Here is a 13,433-nt window from a genome sequence, read left to right as displayed (position 1 = left end):
GAAGACTAATAAGCCGCACATGCATTCTGTGCGGCCACCTCCATTAACACAGGTAGGTATGTTCAAGACGCACATAGCGCAGTTGCCTGAAAAGACGGATTGCCAGAAAAGACGGATCCTGTCTGGACACACCCTAAGAGTAAGAGGGGTATCTTTGGATGTAGGTGTAATTATATGGGTTGGGATTGGACAGGGAGCAACCATGGCCTTGAGAAAGGTACCATCCTGGCATTTGCCTGGAGTTGAAACAGTGAACTACGGGAAAGTATTTTGAGGATGGCCAACGGGGGTTTCGAATCCAACTTTCTACCATGTCCAGAGTTAGTCACTGGTCGTGCCTCAACAGGCTGAGTGACTTGTTCAGAGGTAGAAGAGATTATTTTGTGTTATAGTGGTAAATTCACAAGATATAGCTGGGATGATAAAATAGGTACAGTAATAGATTATATTCTGATAGATCAAAATGTATGGAAAAATGTCAATGATGTCAAGGTCATTCCAAGTGAAGACCTTGGTGGAGACCATAGACTGTTGGTTGCAGTTATTGCAGAGAAAAGACCTCCCAAAGTCTCTAACAAAAAAGTCCCAAAAATAAAAACTTGGTGACTAACCGAGGCAAGTGTAAAGGAAGAATTCAGGGAAGGTGTCCGCAGGTTGTTACAGAGGGAAGAACTAAAATTGTTAGATGAAGAATGGGATACTCTAAAGAAGGTTGTGATTGGTACAGCAGAAAAAGTATGTGGATGACAGAGTCAAATAAGAAAACCTAAAGTACCTGCCTGGTAGAATGATGATATTAAAAAGGCTATCAATGTCAGAAGCAAGAACATGGGGAGATGAACGTGAAATAGAGGGGAAGCTGTCACTATACAGAAAGAAAAAAAATTACCGGTCAAACAGTTCATTGTAGCTGAAAAGCAGAAATGCAAGAAAAATCTAGCTACCAAAATAATGCAAGATGGAAATAAAAAAGTGTTATACAGTATTGTTAAGAATAGAAGAACTCAGAATGAATTTATCCAATCTGTAGAACTTCCTAATGGTGAGGTGACTAGGGATAAGACCAAAATATTACAGGAGTTCCAAATGATTTTTTAAACTTTGCTGAACTGTTGTGAAAATGTCACTCCATTAGACGACGAACCTTATGATTTTGGCAGCACAAATACCACTAGTCTGACATGGTTGGAAGTAGAGACAGCAATATCTAAGCTGAAAACAACACATCAACTGGATCAGATGAATGAAGTGTTGAGATGAACAAAGCACTAGGAGAGGTTAGACAACAGTGGATGTACAGGGTACTAAATAGAATCTGGAAAGAGAATGTAATACCCATGACTGAAAGCAAGGAGTCATCATCCCATTGTTGAAAGAAGGTGACAGAAAGAAATGTACCAACTACAGAGGTATAACTCTGCTGTCACATGGCCTCAAAATCTACGAATCCATCCTTGAGAGCGGGATTAGAAAATATGTTGAAACTACACTTGAGGAACAATAACATGGATTTAGACCTCATAGATCAACTACAGACCTCATTTTTGTCACCAGAATGCTCTATGGAAAGTATTTGGAGAAAAGTAAACCACTTATAACTGTTTTTCTGGACATCGAGAAAGCATACGACCATGTACCACGCAGGCATATACTAGAATGTTTGAGACGTAGGAAAGTGCCTGATTACATCATAACATGAGTACAACGATTATATGTTGAAACCAAGTGTTGTGTCCAGGTCCAGGATGGAAGGTCAGGTTGGTTTGAAACGAAGAGTGGAGTCCAGCAAGGAAGTTGTCTTTCACCACTTCTCTTCATTATCATAATGGATGAAGTTTTAAAAGCGGTTAAAAGAAAGGATCCAACAACTAATGCCCTGGTTTTTGCTGATGATGTAATGGTATGGGGTGAGACAGAAGCGGAAGTAAAAACTAGACTAGATCTCTGGCATGAAGCTTTTACAACCTTAGGTCTCAAAATCAGTAAAACGAAGACAGTTGGCTTGGTGATGAGTAGAAACTCTCTAACTGTTCATCTAAGAATTGGAGATGAGGTGATGGATATTGTAGACAACTTCCAGTATTTAGGTAGTGTTCTGCTATCAGACAATACCATACAGTACATCAAGAGATTAGCAACAGAATACAGAAAGCTTACAAATTTTATCACGCTGTACATCAAATACTTTGGGATGAAACATTTCCATTTGCTTCCAAGATCAGCTTGTACAAAGTATATCTAGTACCTATATTGATGTATGGCCTGGAAGCAGCAACACTTACTGGACCAACAAAGAGTCGTATTCAGGCAAAAGAAATGAAGTTCCTCTGTTCTTGTCTACCAAAAACAAACATGGATAAAATAAGGAATGTGGTTATCCAGCAACAGCTTGGATTTGAAAGAAGCTTGCTGGAGACTCTAGAAGTCAGGAGATTGGAATGTTATGGTCACATGAAAAGAATGGACCCTCACAGGACTCCTCGAACATACTTTGATCACAACGTTCGTGGGAAGAGACCAAGACGAAGATCTCGTGATGTTTGGGAAAAACAGATATCGAAGGACCTTGAAATTAGGGATGTGAACTGGCGTTGCATATATCAGCAGCATCTGTGTATGAATAGGACAAACTGGAGAAGGCTCGTACACAACCGCACCCAGCTTGCTGGAGCGAAGAAATTATGATGATGATGATGATGATGATGATGATAGTGGTAAATTCTGGTTTTCTTAACACAAAAATTAATTTCTTTATTTAGAATCAGAAACAGTATAGCACTAAATTACAAGGATCCGTATTATATCCCTCATATAATATAGTTACAACAATAAGTCTTATTTTTCAAAATTATATTACTGTATATGTGGTTTTAGAGAGAATAAATGTGTGGGAATGTTTGCACTAGGTGGTGATGTTTCAGGAAACCCTGGATTCTGTGGGTGTCGAAGATACTGGCTTCATTAAGTGTGAAGCCACATGGCTGCCAGAGAATAGTGAATTGGCTTCCCTGGTAAGTGAGGAACTAGAATATAATATGTAAGATTATTCATTACTCTTAGAGTGTAAACACCAGAGAAATTTGATACATAACAATTCAAATTTATAACATTTTCTAACAAAAAATAAAATAATTTTGAGGTTATTAAATATTCACCACAACCAGAAATTGTACATCTAATACCAAATTACACAAGTTTGGACTTCTTTGCAGATATAATTTCCTGGAAAATTTCCAGTTACAGACCAATTGTATTGGAATTATGAATTTACTCATTCAGGACAAATGTGTCAAGTTCCCTATAGGAATCAAAATCTGTATTACCTGATGGAATAGCCGGCATCAATTTTTGTAAAAGAGATCAATTCCCCCATAGTACAGTGGCACTGTGTGAGGCTTCTGGTAGGCTGTGCAGTGGCCTCCATTACATGCACTAACCATGAGTCATGGTAGGTGTGCTAATTACCAACTCTTCTTCTTCCTGATATGGTTCTGCTTATGCAGGTCATTCATATGCTAATTACCAACTGATCAGCCCAAATTGGAACAGTGGGGCAAAACACTGGCAACCAAGAATGAGTTAGCTGGAAAGTTTATAATTTCCGGTAAGGGATGAATTGTATTGGAATTATAATTTCCTAGTCCAGTTACAAAAGATAAATCATTAGCTATTGTTAGGAGGGGTGGGCTTTTTCAGTGTAAGGCATTTAATGTCAGAGTGTCCTAGGTTATATCTGGATTGCCATTTCTGTAGCTGCTTTTCCCTGTAAACCCCACACAGTTTAGCTACTTGTAGCCCTGTGTGAGGGTTTCATTTGTGGGTATAATTGTATAGGTTGGGTTAGGGAAGGGAGCAAACAATGCCTTGAGGAAGGTACTATCTCAACATTGGCCTGGAGTTTAAATGGTAAACAAATGGAAAACCATTTCTAGGATGTCCAATGGGGGATTCAAATCCAACTTTGTACGAACTCCAGAGCTAGTAGCCATAACTGGACATGCCCCAACAGGCTGAGCTAACTTATTCAGAGGTAGAAGAGGTTATTTTGCGTAACAGTGGTAAATTCCTTACAATTATTTACCGTATTTTCTCATGTAATTTACACATTTTTGTGAAAAATACTGGTAAAAAGTTTGTATGCGTATATTATTCAAGGAATTCAGATATTTAAAAATTATTTACAATTCATTTACATTTAAAAGACACATCAAATATAATATAAACACAATTGATTCAACTCATTTGCGGTTATCATCTTTTGGCGTAAAATTCTGGTGTGAGATTTTTGCTGAAAAGTCAAATAGGGTACATCAGGTAAGTTAGACATGTGGGTTTGAAGTACCGACACTGGAATTTTTTTTTTTCCCGTTACGAGTTGATAATGCGACCTGAAGTGAAACAAACATGAACTAATAAAAATGCAATTGATGTAATGTCATAACAATGACATACCGGTACCGGCAAAGAAAAGAAAACTGTCCAACACAAGACGGGCCGGGCATCGAAGGAGGCACACTGCTAGATTTTCCCAAACTGTTCGTATCCATTCTTGTATGTGTGACATGTCCATCCACCATTTTTCTTGAATACAAACGTGGATCACTCACGGAAATTTTGCTGTAGGCATTATTTTTGTTTTAGAACAATGTAAGGCGAAAGCATTCTGCCATCAGCTGTTACAGCAAGCATTGCAGTACATCGTTAATCATTTTTTGCTTCCGGTAGCACATACGATAACACTTGATGTTCCTTTCTGATTGATTGTTCGACTTTGTGGCATATGGAAACTGATTGGCGTCTGACCAGCGGTTCCTATTTGGGATATCAAATATTCTTTCACTTCGTGCTTCTGAATCACAAAGCGATGAAAATGGTAGAAATCATTCGTCATTTTTTTTAATAATATTGTTCTTCGTTGAAGAGAAAGTCCATTTCTTTTCATAAAATGAATCAAGCCTTGGTTAACCTTCAAATTCGAGACACTGATTCCATGTGCAGCGGCTATTTCTCATTCTTTAAAATACAACATTTTGTGAGAAATGGCTTATCCAACATTGCGTAACAAAATCTTATATATATTTGGTTTCCCTCTATTTGTGGAAACTTGCCGTTTTTTGGTCCATGAAATAATTTGCGAGATTTGTTGGTCGCTTGAAGTGCACTTCTCTGTTATCATGGTGGTGCACGTTGCATTCAGACACTGAATATTTGCAGCCCGCTGGCCTATTCCCATATGTTTCGGCATAACTGATCACTGCGAGTTTGTAGGATGCACTATTACTCTGATACTTGCTCACTGTGGACCAACAAACAATTTTGAGATCACAGAATGGCCCATACCCAAAACACTTGTAAAATATGTTTGTACCAAACTGGAATAGAGCGTCACTTGTCACTTCTGGGCTGATTCTCTCATTGAACTAGTGCAATGGAATTTTCTGCTGGCTAATAACCGCACGTTGCCTTGTATTTGGAATATCTGCTACTTGAATAATTGACATCTTTATTTCGAAACACATCTGGAGCTGCATGAACGATGTTTGAAGAAGTGGGTGCGACAATTACATGAACATTTCCTTTTCTCCATTCATCATCATCATTATCTAAAGGCTTCGCCTTGTCGCTGCAACCATTGATCTCTTCTCTCCGAGATCCTTTTCATCTCTCCATAACCTTGGCATCCCATCATCTCAACTACCTCTTCAATGATCTTCTTCCGTGGTTTCCCTCTGCCTTTCTTTCCCATCACCTTGCCTTCGAACAAGTTCTTTATGAAGTTATTATGCCGGAGAATGTGACTGCAAACTGACGCTCTTCTCCTTTTTATCGTTGTTATTAAATGTCTCTGGGTGTTTATTTCTCTAAGCACTGCTTCATTAGTTTTCTTCTCAATCCAGCTAGTTCTTGTCATCTTCCTCCATAGCCACATTTCCACTGCCTCTAGTCGTTTCACGTCTTCCTTCAAGAGAGTCCATCCTTCACAGCCGTATAGCAGCACACTCCAAATGAACGTTTTGATAAATAATTTATTTTGTTCAGTATTTAAGGATTTATTAGTTAAGAGCTGCTTCTTCTCCTCAAAGGCTTTCTTACACAGGGAAATCCTTCTTTTTATTTCCACAGTGCATCTGTTGTCATCGGTAATAACTGATCCTAAGTAGCAGAATTTGTGCACCTGTTTTATTAAAATATTTCCTATTCTGAGCTGTGCCTCTGGCTTCATTTTAGATTTGCTTACAACCATAACATTAGTTTTATTTACATTAATGTTAAGTTGGAAATCTTTTAAGGTGGATGTTAATTTGTTGAGCATGATCTGCATGTTCTTCTCATTGTCAGCCAGAAGTGCAATATCGTCGGCAAATCTAATACAGTGTACAGTTGTTCCATTTATTTTAATGCCAGGTGTTTTGGATTTAAAAATTTTCATGGCCTCTTCAATGTACATATTAAATAGAAATGGTGATAAGGAACACCCCTGTCTTACTCCTTTCCTGATTCTCCATTATGGACCCAAAAATATTGGGATGCGTAAATTATGCAAGAAGATTAATTATGCGAGAAAAACAGTATTATCTTTAATCCACAAAATTAAATTCTTTATTTAAAGTCAGAAAAGTATAGTACTGAAGCACAAAGAATTGTAATATATCTCTCGTGTAGAATGGTTACAACAAATAGTCTAAAGGATCCTCTTCAGCATTATGTGTTGTTAGAGAGAATAAATTTGTGGGAATATTTGCACTAGATGGTGATGTTTCAGGAACCCTTGGAATCTATTGGTGTAGAAGGTACAGACTTTATCAAGAGTGAAATCCCATGGCTGCCAGAGAATAGAGAACCGGCCTCCCTGGTGAGTGAGAAATTAGAATGTAATATTTGAGTTTATTCATTTGACTGGGAGTATGAACATTAGGGAAATTTCAAGTACAGTAAAACCTTGATGCATCGTTTTTCAAGGGGGAGGGGGAAAATGACAACGGATGCGGGAAAACGATAAATGCGGGCAACATAAGAATAAGGTAAAGCAAAATAATAAAATACGGGTACTGTATTTGGACCTTTTTCGTTACATAAATATATTATTATTATTATTATTATTATTATTATTATAAAAACAACAACAACAATAATTGTGTTTGGCCTCCGGATACGGCTGCAGGTCTTTCGAGTTGTCGCGTGATAGGCGATCTACGTGCATATGAAAATGCGGTCCTACCTAAGATGAATTCTAATGTTTAATTCGGCACATAAACAGCCCCCGAACTGTTGGAATTAACCAAGGAAAGTTAAAATCCTCGACCCGATCGAGACGCCTTGAACCAAAGGCCAACGCACTAATCTTTTAGCTCATACTATATATAATGGTATCAAAATGTTGCATCCATGACATAGGACTACGCGATGAAAATAAAAAGCGCGACGTTTACGCTGTCTCGTTTGACTTTTCTTTTCACATTTCGTAATAATTGAAAACCTTTAAGTTCAGTTCTTTTATTGCAAATTAAGGATATACGAAGATATTATGGCAAAAGCCTGTATTTAGGAAAAGATTGTGTAGATCCTTCGCGAATGATAGATTAAGTACCCAATATGGTACGGCTCTCACAGCTGGGCTCAAACTATGTCACAGAGGTTAGAAATTCACCGCACATCTCGGACAATATCACAGCAGCCTGTGTGAGGCTGCCAACTTAGGAATTAGTTACTAGACTAGGCTATGAGAAAAGATGATTGGTCTGGCTTGTAACAAGACTGTTGGGCAAAAGACAACAAAGCGGCAAGAAGCCTCTAGCATCCCATACACTCCACAAGGTAGGATGCCATTAATCACCATATGTATCCGGTGCAGTGTGCAGTTTTCTCATTTTCAACGAAGTTGGCATCCCTAGCCAGCCTATACCAACTCAGGAATTTGGAGGCAAATTTGAGTTTTACACTGCCTGCATTTTAATTCTTATAAATAAGAATACTTCTAGGGGTCAGTTAGTGGGTTGGGGAGAAGCATTGGCTCCAGGAGGCTCATAGTGAGCTTGCGCATGAATAACCTGCGCACAGCACTTTAGCCTACAAGATCCTTGTTCAAGACTAGCAACACAGAATCATTCATACATTCTCCCGTAACAGGTTGCCGCTGTTCTGTGCTAAGAGTATTGAGCAGTCTCTCTGTATTAAAAAAACTTTTGCATATATTTTTCTTACATACGATCGATCAATGCGGGAAAATTATGGCAGTGGACAAATAATTTTTCGACGATCAATGCAATAAAACGATAGTTTCAGGAATGATAGCTGCAGAGAAATTTAACATTGGTTTATATGGAACATTTTTGGGACCGAATAAATTGAATGATGAATACGGGAAAACAACAGTTCTGGGAACAATGCATCGAGGTTCTACTGTAAAGATTTTAAATTTGTAACATTTTCAAACAAAAATTTAAATCATTTGAAAGTTATGGATGTTTCACTGCTACAGGAAATTGTACATTTAATGTCATATTAGACAAGTTTGCACTTCTTCACAGATGTCCTGGTTCATTTACAAAAGATAAATGATAAACTTTTGGTAGAAGAGGTGATTGTTTTAATTAGACTAAGGCCCGATATCATCTGGTAAGGGTTCGAGTTCAGGGTTATGACCTTATGACCTTACTGGAACCTACAGTGGAGGAGATGGACTTCAGAACATTGGCAGTTGCAGAAGAGGCAGCCCATTTCTCAGGGATTGGTATGAGTACACTATTCATTAGCAGTGTCTGTTCTCCATGTAAGTGGCAACCTGGATAATTGCTGGCAGTAGCTCTAAAATGCCTTTGGAAGTGGTGACGCCATTGTAACTATAGCTTTAAAACGAGTGAAGGTCAATATCAGCCTCAGAAAAGGTGAGGCTACGGTGGAGAATTATCATCAATATCCCGACCTTGCAGGAGCTGGACATGCAGAAATGAAAATGATGATGGTGATGGTGATGATCATGAGGGCTTTCAGTACCGGGAGTGTTTGAGGTTATATTCTGCTTGGCAGTTCTGTACCTGCTTTTCCTTGTACATCCTTTGGATGTGAGCTATATATATCACTGTGTGAGGTTGTTTGTGGTTGTACATTATATGGGTTGGGATTTGAAAGGGAGAAAGTTACCATCCATTTGGATGGAGTTAAAATAGGAAACTACAGAAAACCAATCTGAGGATGGTCGACAGGGGATTTGAACCCTCCTGTTTACAAAGTCATGAGCTAGCAGCCATTATAAGAAATGAATTGATAAGAGGGCCCACCTTTTCAGTATAATGTATCAGGTAAATAATATTACATAAGTCTTGCGACTAATTTCAGCCACTTATTGGTCATCTTCAGCCGAGTAAAAATGAAACAGATTATGTGATAACTAAAATATATGTTTACCAGACAAAGACAATGTTGCAGGAATAATTATTTAAAACACATAATAACAAGAATTATTGTTATGGTATTCTTGTCATAATATGATGTCTTTAAGTTGACTTAGGACCTGAGGTAAAGAAGTAAATCTGGAAATGATAGCCAGAGTTAGGAATGAAAAAAACATACATTTAGAATCAGAAAAAGCATAGTGCCAAATTACAAAGAACGTTAAAGTATCTCTCATGGAGAATGGTTACAACAATTTTAATGTTTACAACAATTAGTCTAAAAGATCCTCTTCAGCGTTATATGACTGTATTTGTGTTGTTAGAATAAATTTGTGGGAATGTTTGCAGTAGATGGTGATGTTTCAGGAAGCCTTGGAGTCTGTAGTTGTGGAAGGTACAGGCTTTATCAAGTGTGAAGCCGCATGGCTGCCAAAGAACAGCGAACCTGCCTCACTGATGAATGAAAAACTAGAATATAGTATTCAAGATTATTCACTACACTGAGAGTGTAAACACCCGAGAGATTTCATATACAGTGGAACCTCGATGCATCGTTCCTGGAACTGATGTTTTCCCATATGCATCGTTCAGTTTATTTAGTCCCGAAAATGTTCCATATAAACTAATGTTAAATTTCCCTACATCCATCATTCCTCGAACTATCATTTTCTCGCATCAATCATCAAAAAGTTACTAGTCCTTGGCCACAACTCACCCGCATTGATCGTTTTTGAGAAAAATATATGCAAACATTTGTTTGAATTTAAAGCAACATGGAACAGTGGCAATCTGTAACGTATGCGTTTCAAGCGATTAGAAGTTACTAGGCTTGAGCAAGTTTCTCGGCTGGAGCAAGGTATATGTAGGCTGGACTGAAGTGCGCAGATTATTTACGCACATATAGGCCTAACTACGACTACGAGCCTTGTGGCACTAAGGTTTCTGCTTGAAGCACCAAGCCGTCAGTATGCTATAATAAAAATCTTCCGGGCTATTATGCCATGGTCCACTCCTCTCGCTTCTTCCAGATGTTTCGACTACTGCTGCAGTAGTCATCTTCTGTAGCATCATGTAGATACGCTCTCCTGTATCCCGCTGGTGACTGCGAAAGTTGTTTGGGAAGCAGCTGTATTTATATGTAAGTGGTGAGTTGGCCGTGCACGTAGAGGCGCGCGGCTGTGAGCTTGCATCCGGGAGATAGTAGGTTCGAATCCCACTATCGGCAGCCCTGAAAATGGTTTTCCATGGTTTCCCATTTTCACACCAGGCAAATGCTGGGGCTGTACCTTAATTAAGGCCACGGCCGCTTCCTTCCAACTCCTAAGCCTTTCCTATCCCATCGTCGCCATAAGACCTATTTGTGTCGGTGTGACGTAAAGCCCCTAGCAAAAAAAATGTAAGTGTGCGGCCTTCAATTGGTTCACGGCGTGCAATCCGACATCTGATTGGGTATCTGAAAGCACGACCTCGGATTGGGTCAGGCCGAGCAGCCTGACGTGTGGTTGGGTCTTTGAGCACACGACCTCTGATTGGTTCGCGCCGTGCAGTATATCACCAGGTTGAATATATGAGAGCATGAATTCTGACTGGGTCGCTCCGAGCAGTCTGTCGTCTGATTGGATCTCGGAGTTTATATTGGAAAGTACTGACGAAAGAAACTCTTGAAATTTGTGGAATGTTATTATTTAATTCAAATGTACACACAAAACTTACATAATCTGATCTTCTGTTCTTGGCAACATCGATACTATTACTGGTCTAGTTATTTACAGAACACTGTAATGTTGGTTAGGTTATGTACATTCAATTATACAGGCATAACATTTTAATTTTATTTGTGTCTCTCAAATAGGCCTAATATAACAAAACAGATGATAGGTAATAAATGATATAGCTTTGAGTAATTAATGCTACAGGATGCTAATTTTAATGCGTATCAATCTTGTTATAAACATAACAAAATAACAGTGCAATGCCATATCTGTTATTTTACTACTTGCTCCTTTTAGTTAAAAAGTCCTTAATTGTTTTTTGTTTCATCAAAGCTTTGCGTTTCAGATGAAACAAAGCCTGCTCTACTTGCATAACATTCTCCTCTTCGTGATTTCATCTTGGTTAAGGTGTTATGCGCTTCAGCAAAACTTGGGACGGCTTTGGGCTCACGATCGTCTTCTTCCCCTTCATCACTCCTCTCCCCTGCACCATCATCACACAGTTCTTCAATTGTTTCTACTTCACACATGGCTACATGGGAATCGATCAACACATAGTCTCTAAAATCAACGGGGACAGAGTCACTTTCACCCTTTAATTGTTTCCAGTCTTCATTAAAGACATCATCGTCATCACTATCTTCACCATTAGCACAGAGATTTTCAGCGGAGTCTATTTCCGCCCCAGTAGCTGACAGCTGAAACCACCCTTGTGGAAATAGTTCATGACAGTTGGCTGGGATACCTGCCGCCAAGCTGGTACCGTGAAATGAATCGCCTGTAGTAAATTGGTATTTTTGCTCATTTCTTTCCCGGAATCCAACAAGCACACAGTCAAGAGGCTGCACCACGCTGGTACTATTTGGGGTGAAACACACAACTTTCACAATGCAAAGAAATAGCGTGTCGTGTGGATGAGCGGCACAATTATCCACAAAGAGCATGACTTTTCTTCCTTGTGCACCCATGGAGGCACCAAATGACCTTCAAAACTGTGAAAAAAATGTGAGTGGGTCATCCAAGCTTTTTTGTTTGCAAGATACGTCATGGGCAGTTTTTGCGTATTCTTAAAACAACTTAGTTTTAATGATTTTCCCACTATGACTGGCACTCTCTTTTCACTGCCATCACTGTTCACACTTCAACAGAACAGTTAGGCTTTCTTTTGAACTTTTCCCTCCATGGCAAGATTCATCCTTCAGCACCAGTGTTCTGTCTGGAAGAACACTGTATAAAAGTCCAGTCTCAATTGCGTTATATATGTCACGTGGCTCGTACCCCTCCAATAGTGAAGGCAGCCTCTCAATCCACAGATCCTTAACTTCCGTGTCCACAGAAGCACTTTCTCCAGAAACCTTCTTGAAGACTAGTCCATGTCGCTCTTTAAATCGAGCGATCCATCCATTCGATGCAGTAAAATTATCAATTTTCAATCTTGCAGCTATTTTCTTTGCTTTATCCCATGATATGGTTCCATCTATAGGGATATTGGAAGCCCTTGCTTTCTGGTACCAAGTGAAAAGGACATTCTCCAGCTGAGCAAATGTAGATTCTCTTCCAGTTTTTCTGCTTTTACATGAACTGCCATATTTATCAATTTGCTCTCTTATCTCTTTTTTCTTAGCAAATATCTGTGGCTTGGTTCTAAAATGGCCAATGTCATTTTTTATCAAAATTGAGGTATTAACTGATACAAATGTGTTTTATCCTGGCTTGCAACATGTTAAAAGGGCCAATGTCTCTGATAAGTACTAAACGAACAATTAACGTTTAATTAAATAAACCCTTGGCAACAATATTAGATTACCAATAAAGATTAGAGACCTGGCGATTTTTAAAGAATATGATAGAAAAAATTAGTGTTTAATCAGGTGATTTCCACAAAGAAAGTATAAAATTATTCAAAGTTAGTTGTTGAAAAAAAAGTTGGGAAACTATAAGCAAAATTTCAAATGCTCATGGCTCAAAAACAGGTTTTTTGACATTGGCCCTTTTAGAACCAAGCTACTGATATGGAGTTTAAAGTTGAGAACGCTAACCCAAGATGTTTAGCGAGACCCACTCATTTTTCGAACGGATTCGATTCAACTTCTGTAATTTTCAGTCGTTCTTGCAGAGTTCTTATTTTTTTTCATGGGATGTGACATGTCATGAATAGCAATAATACATAGGAACTAAAATGAGAAAAACAATGTAATTACGAACGATAGATAAAATTGTAATCACCGCACACAACAAAGACACACTACAGGTCCACTCAGAATGAAACTAAACAGTATACTGACGTTAAAGTATGAAGGCTTTCACGGCCGGTGTTAATATAATAAAA

General features: G+C 38.6%; 1 protein-coding gene across 5 annotated transcripts in view; it reads left to right on the top strand.

The window, feature by feature from the left end:
• LOC136883569 (zinc finger protein OZF) overlaps positions 1-13,433 on the top strand; it is a 110,108-nt gene that overhangs the window by 55,384 nt on the left and 41,291 nt on the right. For all 5 annotated transcript variants that reach the window (XM_067155957.2, XM_067155958.2, XM_067155956.2 and 2 more), the window contains 2 exons: positions 2,922-3,011; positions 6,764-6,853. In XM_067155957.2, coding sequence (XP_067012058.2) covers positions 2,922-3,011; positions 6,764-6,853 — 180 coding nt within the window. The remainder of the gene's footprint in view (positions 1-2,921; positions 3,012-6,763; positions 6,854-13,433) is intronic.

The sequence above is a fragment of the Anabrus simplex genome, chromosome 11 (assembly GCF_040414725.1).
Source record: "Anabrus simplex isolate iqAnaSimp1 chromosome 11, ASM4041472v1, whole genome shotgun sequence".
Taxonomy (NCBI): Eukaryota; Metazoa; Arthropoda; class Insecta; order Orthoptera; family Tettigoniidae; genus Anabrus; species Anabrus simplex.
Note: the sequence above shows the minus strand (reverse complement) of the source record. Positions and strands in the feature narration are given on the sequence as shown.